Source organism: Ornithodoros turicata, unplaced genomic scaffold, assembly GCF_037126465.1.
Source record: "Ornithodoros turicata isolate Travis unplaced genomic scaffold, ASM3712646v1 ctg00001049.1, whole genome shotgun sequence".
NCBI lineage: Eukaryota > Metazoa > Arthropoda > Arachnida > Ixodida > Argasidae > Ornithodoros > Ornithodoros turicata.
This window is the reverse complement of record NW_026999448.1, coordinates 86,910-102,857: the sequence shown is the minus strand read 5'-3', so window position 1 is coordinate 102,857 and position 15,948 is coordinate 86,910. Positions and strand designations below refer to the sequence as shown.

The 15,948-nt window shown below is 46.3% G+C and overlaps 1 protein-coding gene and 1 long non-coding RNA gene across 2 annotated transcripts; both read left to right on the top strand.

The window, feature by feature from the left end:
• The first annotated feature begins 2,952 nt into the window (after positions 1 to 2,952).
• On the top strand, positions 2,953 to 7,279 carry LOC135376172 (uncharacterized). Its single transcript, XR_010417564.1, has 3 exons — positions 2,953 to 3,138; positions 7,095 to 7,171; positions 7,240 to 7,279. It is a non-coding gene; the product is annotated as an uncharacterized LOC135376172 (long non-coding RNA).
• A 2,490-nt stretch (positions 7,280 to 9,769) lies between these two features.
• On the top strand, positions 9,770 to 10,957 carry LOC135376168 (uncharacterized). Its single transcript, XM_064608763.1, has one exon. It carries the CDS (start codon positions 9,770 to 9,772, stop codon positions 10,955 to 10,957), a length of 1,188 nt encoding a protein of 395 aa, XP_064464833.1.
• Positions 10,958 to 15,948: the final 4,991 nt, after the last annotated feature.

Sequence of the window (15,948 nt, the reverse complement as noted above, 5' to 3'; positions counted from 1 at the left end):
CATTATTCCTTTCTAGTGTAGTTTAATACATGTGTTTGTGGTCAAGTGATGTGGAGTTGCGGACTAATTAAGCTAAAATCTCCATTTTATTTTAGCTCAAAAGCAAATCAAATCATGTGCACATTACACAATGAACTTGTTGTTTACTGGTTGGTTCAATGGCTAACAGGTGGCGCCACAATAACGCCGTTATTGCTTGCTTTCAGCTACTGTGACCTTTATGAGCAGCGGGTGCGTCCTGTGCTTTTTCCTCGTGTGGTACTGGTACTGTGCTATCGCAACAGGAAGGTCTTCAGCGACGCCATCCGGATGTGGCAATTGGTGGGGAAGTGCATGGACGTGTGTGTACATGCGGTAGTTGCACCGCCATGCCGACTGAGGGGGGAATATTTGCTGCTGTTCCATCGTTGACGTAAGACAAAAACGCTCGGCGGTGGTTGATAATCGGATACTACTCTTGTGATTGCAATCTTATTTTTTCGCGCTGCATATATATGCTTTGTTTTTCAGAAAACGTGATATAAATCATGTAATGAATAGCAGTCAACAAGAAACAGCTCGCAGTGTTCGTAGCAGACCGTTTTTTCTACCAACGAATGAGGCGGCTCTCTACCACAAACGTCCCACTAGAGTGGGTGTGGTCTGCAGTTGGAGCGCTCCGACCCGTCGCCGCGGCAGCGATTTTCCGAATTAATTGCGCTGCGGTGAAACAACTTTGGACAAAAATATTTTGTAGGAATGCTTTTCACATACTGCTTTACAAGATGACATCAGTTTTTGGCCATGTTAGATACCACTTTAACGTTTTTTCTTTAGGGTATGTCATTAGAAATTGCTTCACAACTGGCGTCCAGGCAACCTTGCCACCGAATTGGTCAGCGGCGAAAGTATATAATTTTTTTCACAAACACAGTGAACCCATTGGAAATGTTTTCAGCTCTCTTCTGCCTTTTAGAGTGCACGTTGTAGCAGAATACGTATAGCACAAATGTCCTTCTGGTGCCACAAATGCGCTGCGAAAGCTGAAATAACCTTAACAAAATGGGGAAGTCGATTTCTCCAGAGAGATCAATATAAAATGGCAGCACTGTACGCAAATAACGTCATGCTAAGCAACTAACACTGTTGATTCTGACGGCACAATTACAATGAAAGCACTATCATATACAGATCTAATGTAATAGACCTCAACGCCCTATACAGACCTTCAGCATGACTTTGGCAAGCTTTCACCCGTGCCTTTTAGTGAAAACCTAAGTTGCTCCTCGCACACACAATGAGCACTCCGTGTAAGATTTTTCATGCAGCCATGTCCTGAAATCCCGAATTACTAAGTAGCGAGAATGATGAAGTGATCATGGTCTGAGTTAGTATGCATCCGAAGCACAAACATATAACCTAATACGAGAGCTGAAAACGAGCTCCAGGGAGCGGTGTCGACCCTCCAGACCGCTCCAGGATAGAGAAACATAGCTCCACATAACTTAACCTGATCGCAATTGCCGCGAACTTAGGGCCTCTTGGAACAGTCGCATTGGTATAGTACAGCTATTTTCACTTCATAATAATTAGGCGTAGATTAACACGTTTGGTGGGTCAGCCTAATTGTGTGGCTACATGTTGCACGTGCCCCAGGGTCGCGCTGGGGACACTTGGATCGCCTGGGGTTCTTTTGACGTGCGCTGGAAGTCTCCGACACACGGTGCTGGAAACAGTATTTACCTCTCCCATGTTGCTACCTTGCTCGACCGGGATCTGCCAGCAATCTTCCGTTCAGCAAGCCAACACGTTATATACGGACTGAGCTATCCAGTGCAGCACTGTTTTTTGACACGTGATAGTTTCTTTAGGAAAATGCATACTCCGTATACGATAAAATACCGGCTCCCCTGGTAACTTTCACATGACAAATTACATCATTACATGCGCAAGCTGTTTAGATACAGTGTATCCCCCTGTTCGCATATGGGTGTGGTGCATATTCCCGACAACAATGTACAACACATTACACATACAACGCACACTCCGACGCGGCCCGTACGTTTCGGGATGCCACCTATCTAATCGTAACCACTGATTATTGCTACACGATTCCTTCTTTTCATGAATTTACCGCGGACCCTGCATCTCCCAACTAGGGTTGCCATTTCTGGCCGTCCAATATACCTGTTGAGTGTGTGAGGTAGAACAAGAGAGGAGGAACTTAGAGATTGAGCGAGAGAAATAGGTAAGAGAGAAGTAGGTAAACTCTTCAAGAGCGAGATAGCATATAGATGAACATAGCAGATCTTTTCCCCTCAAACTCAAGGCAATATTAACATAAATAGCATATATAGCAGTGTGCATGTAAGGATACAGTGTCCGCTCTCCCGTTATGACTGTGCGTGGTTGAATGTGTACAGAACAGAGGTTGCGGAAACTGGAAAACGTCAAAAATGACGACCCGAAACACGGGACTTTTAAAGTAATTCCGCATAAAATCCCGTGTGCTGCAAAATACCAGCAAAACACTGCCGGTATTGGCATTCAACCGGTAACTGGCAACAGGAGCAAATAACGGGCATGGCCGATGAAATACAGGCCAGGTGGCATCCCCACGCCTAACAAAGGTTTCGTAACTAACGCGCATAACGGTGTTTTAAAACACTATCAATCAAAGTTTGCTTCAAAACGTCCGGCGTCTCATCCCATTGTATTTCGTCCTCCAGCTGTTTCTACGTGGTGGCCGAATACCAGGCCGTCACAGGGCACGAAGTAGCGTGCATGCACGTCTAGGGCGAACAATACTAGAACATCATTCTTGTTCCACGAAAAGAAGGTCGAACGAGCAAAGTTAACAACGCTATGCTTGCAAAACCCCTTCAGTACGTTTCGGAAATTACTTTTTCTTGTTTAGCACTAATGATATCCGCTCATCTCAAGGAAATATTTCACGAAGGCACGTGTCGCGTACGGCAGAGCCCTAAGCTATACGCGGACTGTGTAAAGCTGCTGTGTTCTACAAGACCGTTCATCGAACACCAGATTAGACGTTTCTATATGGCTTGTTAAGGATTTCACAATGAAGCAGGAAAGTTATACCTATACGGTTTCCGCTTCCCAGATTGATCCGAAAGACATACGCTGGTAAAATTTCTGGTAAGAATTCTGATTTGTCTGAAGAATTCCGCTGTTTGGGATGCCAGCAACCGCCAGCTCAGCAAGAAAAGTCATTCCCTGTTGCGTGACTGGCGGGGTTCACTTCATCTTGTGTTGAGCTCGCATCGCATCGCGGGTTACCAGCACCCGCAACAAGGAATACTGAGCTTCTTGACACAAAGCAACAGTTTTTCCCTTTAAAATGCGCGAAGCACCAGTGTAATACGGGTGAGCTCCGTTCTGCTCAGTTAACAGAGTGCCTTATTTATGAAGTGTACCCGACATGAAGACATTTTAAGGACACCTCGAACATTTGCACGACCTGCTTGAAAAAAAAGTCTAGCACCTAAGGTTGCTCCCTTTTCTGTGAATCATACCTATAGGCGAGTTTATCATACACGTGAACTTCATAGAGAGAATCAGCTGTGCTAAGGCCACGCACTCTATTACCAATAGAAAAACAGGGCAGAATGAAATTATAGAGGAACATGGTTACATGGAAGACCCGCAGTATTTCCCGAACTTTCCTGTTTGACGCACACGTCAACATTGGGAAGTAATCCCGTCATCCAACCGGTGCAATGGTTAAACGTTGCAAAATGCTAGCTAGTGACATATCGAATATGGCGTGCAACTCCGTAATGCAACGATAATCGCAGTATGACCGCATTCCCATTTTTAATGAGGCAAATGTGGAGATATCGCCCCACTTATCGGTAGACCAGTTTCTTCAGAGCGATAGACTACCTGACAGTATATATGAAATTTTATGAGCAAGAGATTATTATGTTTCAAAGAAGACAGGAATCGGGGGCTTCGGGGCTGCCTATATCTTGAGGCGTGCGGGGGTAAGTAAATTCACATCCGCACCGGGGAGCCGCTGCGTAGATGCCGGTATACGTACCCTAACCACCCACGAACGCATTGCGGGCACACACGCAATTACACGCAACCTGCTGCTACACTGAATTTCTATTCGCAAATAACAACAAACTGAAACAAATCATTTCAACGAATGGCTTAAAGCTCGGTGTTCAATTTTTCAGATCTTTAAAGGAGCAGTCTAGAGGCACACAACTTTTTTTTCTGTTTTTGGTCGTTATGGAATGCTAGGCGCCCGAAAACAGTTTTCCCACAACTAGAGCAACCGTAGCGAAATTGGGACGCCTGCAATAGCCCCACGAATCTCCCGTGCGCGAAACAGCCTCCTTCGCCTTCACGATAGACCCGTGATGAGCGCCGCAACGCGCGTCACTATGTGACGTGAGTGGTATGGACGCTCTTCATTGGACCTGGGATCACATGATCATAGGTGGGTATTTTCCTGCGGCCTCACTCATCCTCGCCTCACGGAGCACGGACTTTATCAGCCTCACTCACCCTCACCAAATTTTCCTCACCAGTAACTTAATCTCAGTCGCCCTCACCCCAGTGATTTCCACAGAAATTCACTGCTGGAGGGGGGTGCCGAGCTTTCAAGGGGGGGGGGGTAGGCTTGGTGAAGGTTCCACTTAAGGAATTTTTCTTAGACACGGAAAGGATCGTGGCACAATGGTGACACCCCTGCACAGCTTTGCAGTTTTATTTGTACATGTCATTACGTTAGAACACAGTACATTAGAATACAGATTCATTATGAACGGCATTTCTACATTAAGATGCATAATCACACGACCGACAAAGAAAAAAGACTAGCACCTTGTCTCACGAAGCTCAATGAATACCTAGCACACAGATTGGACAAATGCTTGGTACGATCATCTGCATGACTGTGGTCCTACAGCCCAAGTTTGACAGTACAGGATGTAATTCGCTGCGCCGGACTCTCTACCAGAACGTGTTGGTGGTCGAGTTGGGTGGGGTCACCTGAGAAATTTCAAGGGGGGGGGGGTGTTGCAAAAATGCAGGGGGGTGTAGGGAAATCCCTGCCTCACCCTCACATTCCATTTCAAATTTTTCCCTCACGAGCCTCACTTCAGGGCATCGGGATCCCGAAAGGCCTCACCATCCTCACATGTCTTCACCTCATGAGGCTATTCACGACCCTCATGGCCTCACGTATCTTCACCTCATGAGGGTCCTCATCCTCACTTGTCCTCACATCATGAGGGCCATCATGGCCTCACGTACCTTCACCTCATAAGGACCCACATGGCCTCATGTGTCTTCAAGTCACTAGGAGACTCACTGTAAAAAAATACTGTGATTTCTACGGCCGTTTAAAGTGATAGTCGCATCTGATTCTGGCGATTCGGAAACTATAGTGCTATTTTATTCCTTGTGGACTGCTGAGCACGCCATCGAAAACCCCACGCGAAATTGTGGCGTAGATCAGCTGTTATTCGATGGAATACATGACAAGAGCAGACGCCGGATGTTGAGAGTATTCCGGAAGTTCCTTTCTGGCAATATCGGTGAGTTCTTTAGGGTTTGTTTTCTATTCAGAACGACGAACGTAATCAAATCGCGTAAACACAGGAAAGCTGGAGAGCCCCGCTGACGTACGCGAGCACACTTTCGAAAACCGCTTTGCCTGCTGTAAAGTATTGGAAAAGACATAACTTTATCCATGTGAAATTGTTGCCATGCAGACAATAACACCCGCGCGGCTGCACAACGTGCGTGACAAGTACAGGGTGGGTGCAGATAAAGTGGCTCCGCATGTATGCACCAGGGATTGGAACCGGAACTGAACCCGAACCGAAAAACGAAAAACAAAACGTTATTTTCTGTCCAACACGAACTGAATCGAACCCCAAGAATTGTTTTACTTGTCCTGAACCGAAGCGGAAGTGAACCGAGAAAAATTGATACGGTTACCGGTTCGGGAATCGGTTCAGAGGTGAAATAATTGTACCACCGTCCGACCCTTTTTTTTTTGTTTATTTTTTGTACGACGCCAGATGCGAGTACAAGTTTGACTTTTGTGACGCCAGTTTTTTTGTCGGAGCAAAAGATGGCCCTGACTGGGTTTTGCCAAAAGGCACTTCGCTGTTCATTTTCAGCAAACAACTACGAGAGTACAATACAGTAAAATATCAAGTAAATAATAAATGTGTTTAATACTTTTCTTGTATTTTTCACCTCAAACTGTTATCTCACACTCTTACAACTGTGTATGGTGAGGGTAAGCTCGCGTTCATGGAGCAAAATTACTGCAGAAGAATGGGTTAAACCAGGACCGAAAAAAGTAACGGTTCCAACCCCTGCAGACGTCCCGCCCGCTGACCACTTTTTTTTTTTGTGTGTGTGTCTGTGGGGGGGGGGGGGGGGTTCTCCCTGAGCCGAACTCGAACCGAACCGACATACCTGAACCGGTTCAAGCGTATAATTTCCGGTCAGCGGAGCAAAACTGGAACCGATACAACATGCCTGAACCCGAGCCCGAACCATACCGAAAAAAAAAATACTCGTACCGATCCCTGGTATGCGCTAAATTAAGCAAAGATTAAGGTATGTTTGCCTGTTCGCGGTAGAATAATGGGTCACACAAACAAAAAGCGACAGCAAAACAAAAGTTTTTAGCGACTGTCCAGATTGTAATCCAGTATTCTCTTTGGAACTTGTTTCTCCTTTCCGTGGTGTCTCGGGCAGGGATTGGTCATTGCGGTTTTGACCGGTACTGGCCCGCTGTCCATCCGATGGTGATCCAGTCTGTAGGCTCTCCGTTGGTGGCAAACGTTCCTCATGCTGTGGAGGATATGGCGGGTTTGAAGCTGCATGCGCTGGAACACGAGAAAACGAGAAAGGCGTTCCACACCTTTGTGGCTGTCAACACGAAACTGCTTGGCCCTTGGCTACACAAAATCTTGAGTGGTTTACTGAAACTTTTCTATCCTTTCTTCTGTTTTCCAGGCGGTCTCCAGCCTTGAATCCTCTATCTTTTGCTCCCTTTTGACATGTGTATAGCGCACGGTTTGCTCTTGGTTCCTCTTCACTCTCTCTCTCTCTCGCAGGCGTTTGGCTGCTGTTGGGAAGCCAACCACATCAAGTCAGGTGCGAAGGTTCCTCCCGTGCAAACACAAAAGCAGGGGTAAGTCCCGTTGAACAATGTGGATTGGCACGATAGATTCTGAGATACTCTGTTGTTTCTTCCTTTAGGGGTCGTCATTGCCACGGACGTATTTTGGTTACCGTTTCCATTTTCGTTGCTGCTATATTTTCGTTTCCGTTTCCGGTATCCGTTTCTGATACCGACCTTTTAAGTTCGTTTCCGTTACTGTTTCCGGTAGTGGAAAGGTTGAAACAGATGAAAAATGGAAGTCACTGAAATCGTTGGGCGTTACGAATTGAGCTAAGCTAACATGCCTTCCCAGCGACTTCCAGGGTGCGTCATCTGAAGGGACAAATCAGTCATTCTGTCTCACTCATCCTCCGTTCACTCTTACATTTTTGCTCACTCATACACATATTCGTACGAGTGAGAGGAGGAAAAACAAGAAGTACAAAATAAATAACTGCAGGTTTTCCCGTCTATTTTAGTCAAAGTGCCATCTGAATTAGTCCAGGTGCCACCTGAAATAACCCGAGCGCCATTCAATTTAATCCGGGCGCCATCTGAAAAATTCCAGATGCTATTCAATTTAATCGGGTGCCACTGAATTAATCCGTGGTGTTTTTAAGCACTATAACCGTGTGTTCACACGAGGGACATCCCCGCAGAATATTCTACAGACATGTAGTGGAAGGATGGGACTTAAATTCTGCTGGGTCTTATGTTGAGCATTCGCACGGCGCCGAGATATCGAGAGTTAAAGCGGAAGCATAGCAGACGACACCATTGGTCATGTCGTCTGCTACAGAGTATCTTCTGACTGAGCTGCAGGATATTCCACAGGGTTAGAAGAACACGAGAAGGCATGACTCCCATAGCAGACGACACCACTGGTGCTGTCGTCTGCTACAGACGGTATTCCCACTCAGCTGCAGGAGATTCCATGTGGGTAGAAGAGTACGAAATGCATGACTCACATAGCGGACGAACCCATTGGCCCTGTCGTCTGCTACGGAATATCTTGTGACTAAGCTGCGGGATGTCTTTCCGTGCTCCTAAGACGGCAGGGAATATCCTGCGACAGAGTCACAAGATATTCCTTCGCAGACGACAAGAACACTGGTGTCGTCTGCTATGAGCATCATGCCTTTTCGTGTTCTGCTAACCGCGCGAAATATCCTGCAGTTCAGTCAGAAGCCATGGGGTGCGTTCGAATAGTCTGAGATGCGTCACCGCATACCGCACACTGGAAGTGCCGCCATAATGGTGCGCCATCCGAATTCTCCACAGGCGCACATGTGCGTCAAAGAAGGCGCACTTTGGGTAGTCACCTCCGCAGACTCCTCCGCAGTCTCCTCCTGCAGACTTCGCGGAGTGCGTTTCGCGTTTCCTGCTTGTGCCGTGTTTGGGGGGAGGGCGCGTTCGTCGAACGCCTTAGCAGACGACAGTTTTCGGCGGCTGGCGGCTCCTTCGTTTGCAAAAATGGCGGCATACCACGATAAATGGGCATACCTCGAAGGCGAAACAGAGCGGAACAATTACGCTTGTGGGCTTAGTCTCTCATATGATATACGTGTTTGCACTAAACATTTGATCCTTCGCTCTTTAGTTAATTCTAAAGCGACACGAGTTTTCGCACCTCTCTACAGGAATGAGAAACGCAGGAAGATAGGCTGGAAGGTCTGGAAAATCGGGAGGAAGACCCATAAGATGAGGTGATCAGTGATAAGCAACCCGGGAGACAGCGTCGCTGTCAGTCCCAACAAGTATTGAAGTAGGGATGTTAAACGAAACACGACGTTTTACGGAGCAGACGGAACTTGTTTAACGGTTTTATGATTTAGTTGCGAATAGATTAATAAAACTACACACAAATGCTCCCCGTGCGGGATTGTCGCTTTCAGCCTTGGATAAGTTGTCAGAACACAACCGTTGCTCACGAGGTTCATGATGGATGCCATGCACGATTGCAGGGTGCCTTGGGCAGGATAAATGTGCAGCGAGCCGATCCCAGTACTACATCACGGTACTGTTGTCAGAATTAGAGTTCTCGTCGTCTCTTCTCTTCCGGATTGCTCCTTTTGGGAACGTTACTACGCTCTGCTTACTTTTCGTCCTTCCGTCAGTTGTCGTGCACGACTTCTACACACATTGTCTGGAATGTCTACCTCACTCTCTCTGCGCATGTAGGTAAACTGCAAGACAGATGAAAACGCCATAACTGCCTCGATGTCCACGCTGAATTCCGAGAAATTATTGTCGTCTGCTACTACGGCCGATTTTGCAGCACCTCATGCAATGCGCCGTCTGGAGTCGTTTTTATTACATATACGTTGCAGACGATCAGCACCAGATGGCGCGTGTAGCTGTGCTCAGGTGTGCTCGTCCGAATACTTTGGCTGGAAGGCGCACATGTGACGCACTCTATGACTGTATCGGAATGAAGCCGATAGTAATCTTATCTGTTGGCATGCCTTCGCCATGCCTTTGTGTCGACACGTTCTCCCCCTACCGTTCTGTATAAAACCAGGTAATAAAGGAGCAACAGGTTGTTGCTGTCTGAACTGGCACTTGTAAGCCTGGCTCATCCTGATACATGGTGTCAGAAGTGGTAGTGCCCTCCCTAGTGCGGCCAGAATGGAAGGGCTCCGACCGCCGGACCCCTTACTACTTTCCGGAAATGTAGCCGACAATTGGCGCAAGTTTAAGCAGAGGCTGGAACTTTACCTGGAGGCAACGGAGGTCGAAGAAAAACCGAGGACCGGAAAGAGAAAGATAGCAACCTTGCTGCACGTAGCAGGACCCGATGCAGTGGAGGTTTTCAACACGTTTTCGCTCACAGCGGAAGAAAGAGCTAGCTACACGACGTTGCTGCAAAAGTTTGAGGCCTACTGTACTCCGAAATGCAACGAGACCTATGAGAGGTATGTCTTCAGGTGTCGAATGCAGAACGAAGGCGAGCCGTTTGAAGCATTTTATCGGGACGTCCAGTTAAGAGCACAGTCCTGTAATTTTTCCACGCTGACTGATTCATTCATCAGGGACCAAATAGTATACGGTGTATGGGACGGAAATTTGCGAGAAAGGCTCCTCCGAGAATATAATCTCACTTTCAGCAGTGCGGTCCAACTTTGTAAAGCCGCGGAATTGACGGAAAAGCACAACAGGGCGTGGAACAGGTCTGAGAAAGTAGTCGAGCCGGTGATGAAGAGGGAGCAGCCGAAGATTAACAGAAAATGTGGGAAATGTGGCAGGAAGCATGAGATAAAGAAATGCCTAGCGTATGGAAAGGTGTGTCGCCAATGCAAGAGGAAGAACCATTTTGCAGCATGCTGTAGAGCAATCCGGAAGGTAACAGATGGGGTGTATTTTGAAGAACGCGCAGATAGCGGCGATGATTTCGACGTCCTGGAGGTTGGAAACAGCAAAGATAATGGCGATGACTGGCTCGTGACAGCATCTGTTTCGGGAAGAGATTTGCAGCTGAAGGTCGACACAGGGTCACAGGCCAACTTGATACCGCACTCGGTGTATAGGAAGATAAGCGCGGGTGTGCCCACGAAGCCTGCGGCAGCGGTGCCGTGCAACTACAGCGACGGCATTATCAGCCACGTCGGAACAGCGCAGCTGCTCACCAAGGTCAACGGAATTGAAAGCACTGTGGAATTATTTGTGACAAAGAGTCCTCGCCGAGCGATTCTAGGCCTGAAGGCCTGCAGACTATTTGGTTTGGTGAAGTCCGTGAATGCCGTGGCAAGTGCATTACAGCTCAAGGATCCGGTAGCGTCTCTGTACTCCAACCTTTTCCAAGGCGTTGGATGCTAGAGAAGACAGTACAAGATGGTCCTGAAAGAAGGGACAACGCATGTTATCCAGTCAGCACGACGCGTACCTCTCATGCTAAGGAAGCAACTAAAAGAGGAGTTGGATGGAATGGAAGCGGCAGGTTTTGTGACCAGAATGGAGGAACCATCTGACTGGGTAAGCCCTCTCGTTTTAGTGAGAAAAAAGAATGGCAAGCTCAGGTTATGCATGGATCCGAGCCACATAAATCAGTGTTTGAAACGCGAACATTTCGTTTTGCCTAAAAGAGAAGACCTTGAAGCAGAACTGGCAGGCGCCACATTTTTCTCGAAGCTAGATGCAAATGCAGGGTTCCACCAAATTCCACTAGATGAGGAAATATCACGTGTGTGTACGTTTGCAACTCCGTTTGGGCGTTACCGCTACAAAAGATTACCCTTCAGCATTGCTTCTGCTCCTGAAGTGTTTCAAAGGACAATGACTCAAATTTTGATGGCCTGGAAGGTGTCAAAGTGTACATAGATGATGTGCTAGTGTGGGGCAAAACTCGTACAGAATATTATGAGCGCTTACGTAACGCGCTCGAGGTGTGTCAGCAGGAAGGAATAACACTTAACCCCGACAAATGTGTGTTTTCTGTGCAAGAGATTGCGTTCTTGGGTGACAAGATAAAAAAGGATGGAATACAACCAGATCCTGAACTTACAAAAGGAGTTTTACAGATGCCTACACCATCGAGCAAAGAAGCGGTGCAGCGGATGCTTGGACTCGCCACGTACTTTGGTAAATTCGTGCCACATCTTTCCCAGAGAACCGCAGCTTTACGAGGGCTTCTTAAAAAAGAGTGCTACTTCGAGTGGACCAAGGCGCATGACGAGGAGTGGCAAATCCTCAGGGACGCCTTAGCGTCGTCGCTGGTCTTGGCCTTCTACGACCCGGCCTTGGAAACTAAAGTGTCACCGGACGCATCGCAGTGCGGACTTGGTGCAGCTTTGTTGCAACTGCATGGAAAAGACTGGCGACCAGTGGCATACGCTTCGAGGGTGCTTACAGACGCGGGGACCAGGTACTTGCAAATAGAAAAGGAGGCTCTAGGCAATGTTTTCGGTTGTGAGCGATTCCATGCCTTCATTTATGGTAGATACGTTCTTGTGGAGACAGACCATAAGCCCCTAATCGCAATCTCGAAAAAAAATCTCGGGGACGTGGCGCCACGCTTGCTACGTTTTTTTCTTCACATGATGAAGTATGATTATCAGCTCCGGTACATTCCAGGCAAACACCTGCAATTGGCGGACACACTATCGAGAGCGCCGCTTCGGGTGCAAAAAGCGGAGTGCGCAGATTCCGATGTAGAAGTGCATGCGGTGTGGACGCTTTCTGCAATGGTGAGTGAAAACACAATGAAACTTCTTAGGGCCGAGACTGAAAAATACTTGTGTCTACGTGATGTGGAAGTCGCTCTAGAGAACAACGAAGAAGTGCAAGGCTTGTTCAAGCCATTTCAACACGAACTATCTGTTGTCGGTGGTGTTGTACTGAAGGGAACCAAAGTGATAATACCAAACGGACTTCACAAGGAGATGTCAAAGGTCAGCTACGCCGATTTCCCGATGTGTTGAAACGTTGTGATATTCAGAACGAGCACATCCAACTGCCCCTGAAACGCACCTTCGTTTCTCAATTTTGTCTTCCTATTACGAAAATTAATTCATCAAAGAAACCAAAACAAGCCATGGGCGCAGCCATTTTTGTGACGTAGATGGGATAAACCTGCTCCATCTACGTAGATAGAGAATCGTGCGTCTGATTGGATGAAAGCTGAGGCTTTCTCTGACTTCCCTGGCGTCTTCTCCCGTTTGCGAGGAAATCGTTATGGCCGCCGGCTACGATGATCGTTTCGTCCGAGGTAATCCCGAGAACTATTGAACGATGGAAACAACAACCGCGAACTCACCTCAACATCGTTTTCGGCGTGAAATTGTGATTATGTGCTCGAGAACTTCGCAGTTCAACCGTTCAGCTGCCATTCACGTCAACCAGTTTGCTGTTTTTACTACAAGTGCAGGAATGGGAGCGATTGAGCAACAACGTGAGAATTGGTGATCGTTTGAGCATATACCTGCAGGGGACTGGTCTTCAAAGAAAGAAGGCCGTATTTCTGCCCATGCACATCGTGCGATTGCCAGGCTTGTTACACGAGATGCATATATTATGCAACATCATAGCGCGACTGCAATGAACGACGTAGGAATGTATCGTGACAACTCGAACTGCATTCGTTGAACCATTCCTCGATTATATGAAAGTGCTCATTAGAGTTGCCCCGCACAAAAAGTGTTGGATGTAGTTTTGTAGTGTGTTGTTTATCTCGTAGAGCGCATCGCGGCATGTAGATCGAGAGCCCTTATACGCATTTTTTGCATGTTTACTTGAGTGTGCGCATTGTTCTATACCACACAGGCCATATTTCATTTTTCCTATTTTCATTATTTTCCTATTTTTTTAAACATGTGCTTAAAATTGCACAACTGCCACTCAAGTAACTTTGCCACCAAATTAGTCAGTGACAAAAGGTATGTGTACTTTATCACAAATTTAATAACCTTGGTGGAAATGGTTGATGGTGTCCTCTGCCTTGTACGGTGCACTTCATAGCAAAATACACAATAGTCCAAATGTTTTCCTTGTCCACAAATGCCCTGTCAAAGCTGAAATACTCTTATCAAAATGGGGAAGCGGGCTTGCTTGTCCAGAGAAACAAATTTGAAACTGCAGTGCTCAACATAAATAACTGCATGCTCAGCAACTAAGGCTGGTGATGCCGAAGACCTAATATTTCTAGGTTAAAAGGAACAAAGGAGAAAAGACCACTGCAGCGTATTAATGTTGTTTCAAAAGTATAACACCACAAAATTTGTGAGAGTCAGTTGGTGTATTTAGTTATGTTGGTCACCTCCTGCACCAATTTTTAATAAGATTCAAATGCGTTGCTACCAACCAGGACCTAAGCCTGACCTATGATCTAATAATAATAATAATATCTATCTATGACCTATATGGACCTTCAACACTAGTTTTGTCTAGGTTTCACACGTGGCTTCTAGTAAAATTCGAAGCTGCTCTGTAGAACTGACAGGAGACTTGCAGAGTAGATAATTTTTTATTTATATTTTCCAAAGAACATGTAAAAAACAATGTGCTGTACCAACTGTATTCAAAGAAATACAAATATACTTTGTTTTAGCTATGTGCATATTAGCAGATTACAGGTGACCGATGACACACAATGGTCGTCAAGGGTGAGAACACAAGAATACTACCACTGCAGGCATTGTCCTGAAATTCTAAGTCACCATTTGTCAGAAAGCAATGACCACGCACAGCCTAAGGATCATATTGAGCTCCTTCCATTATTCTTTTTATTGACAGCATGTTGGCTGCCATCCAGTCCATGAAAAGTGACCCTTATCGTTGAAAGAACGGTTCAACAGCAAGCGAGCTGGTGATAGCGTCCATGATGGCGAGACCTGAAGAGGAGATACACGAAGGGACATAAACACGCTATGTTGAGACATTGTGTATGTCCCTTCTTATCCCTCGTCTCAGGGTTTTTCACCTTGGACCTTCATGATGTTTCCTTCGGCAAGCTTTACATATTTTTATGTAAAATTGTGAAGGTACAGCCAGGCGCTGTTAGCAAATCACACAGTACTTTTCTTGAGTCAAGAATCCATAGAAGGTACACAGTCATCTTCAGCATTGCACACATATATGGGACATGTTAATCACTTTGGAATGTCACAGACATGTCATGGAGGCCGGCACATGATTAGTGGTACTGAACAGACAACTATTTGTCATAGTTTAGGCATAAAAAGCATTTTTGTCACCTGCATGTTGAGACAGATGTATCTCTACATACTTTGCCATGACACAAATATATGAAGCAACAAATGTACCCTTACTTTATTATGGTTATTAGTCAACACTGCCAAGAATGTGGGAACACAGTCTTGTACCACCTACACTCTTCAAAATGACCTTCACACACGACACATTGTAGGTCAACGAGACTCCAGAATGATGTCCTCTCCCTCCCCATTAGCTGAAAACATTTTTCTAAAACCTTGCATAAGGGGAAGTTAGTACAAGAAACACACACATTCCTTTTTTGAGCAAATCAGTATTCAGAGTGTTACCATACTGTGGTAGGCCTGCAGTGCATTACGTGGTACAGCACACACTGTAAAAAATTTCACCGTAGAACATATCCACACATATATGTACAATGCTGTACAGTACAGTAAAACCTCCAAAGTCGGACACCTCCCTACCTCGGACAACTCCCCATGATTTCATTGCACGGGCAGGCTCCCATTGAAACTACATGGGGACGAAATTCTCTGTCGGACACCTCCCTATCTTGGAAGTAGGATAGGGTTTTCCCTGCAAAGTCGGACAAAACCCTGGCCAAATCACCTCAATATCGGCCCATCTTTGCACCAAAAAGACCCAAAATGAGCCAGTGGCCTTGACTTTTGCCCCTTTTTTCCCCTATACTGGTCTCAGCATTTTGTTGCTTTAGTTTTTAGAGCCCAAAAACAAGTGCTGTCAGTCTACATTGTAATTCTTTGTGTGAGCACTTGTCTTCAGTTTGTCTAGAGCCTTTGAACGAGCACTGCACCAAAGCTATGAGAAGTGGGCTGACGCTTCAGAGACAAGTCCTTGCTGCTCGAAAAGCTCCAGAGGTAATGCCATTGAGTAGAATCTGAACAGAATTGAATATACTAAAATCAGTAATAATTATCAGTGAAGAGTGGGTAGAGGCACCACTACCAGGCACCACTACCAGGCACCACTACCAGGCACCACTACCAGGCACCACTACCAGGCACCACTACCAGGCACCACTACCAGGCACCACTACCAGGCACCACTAAGGACCTTAAATTGAAGAAGGGAGGCATTTCTCACAGCTGTGATCTCTTCCATTTTTTGTTGCCGTCATA

Coding starts and splice junctions, on each gene's coding strand:
- LOC135376168 (XM_064608763.1), top strand. CDS start 9,770: ATGGAAGGGCTCCGACCGCCGGACCCCTTACTACTTTCCGGAAATGTA.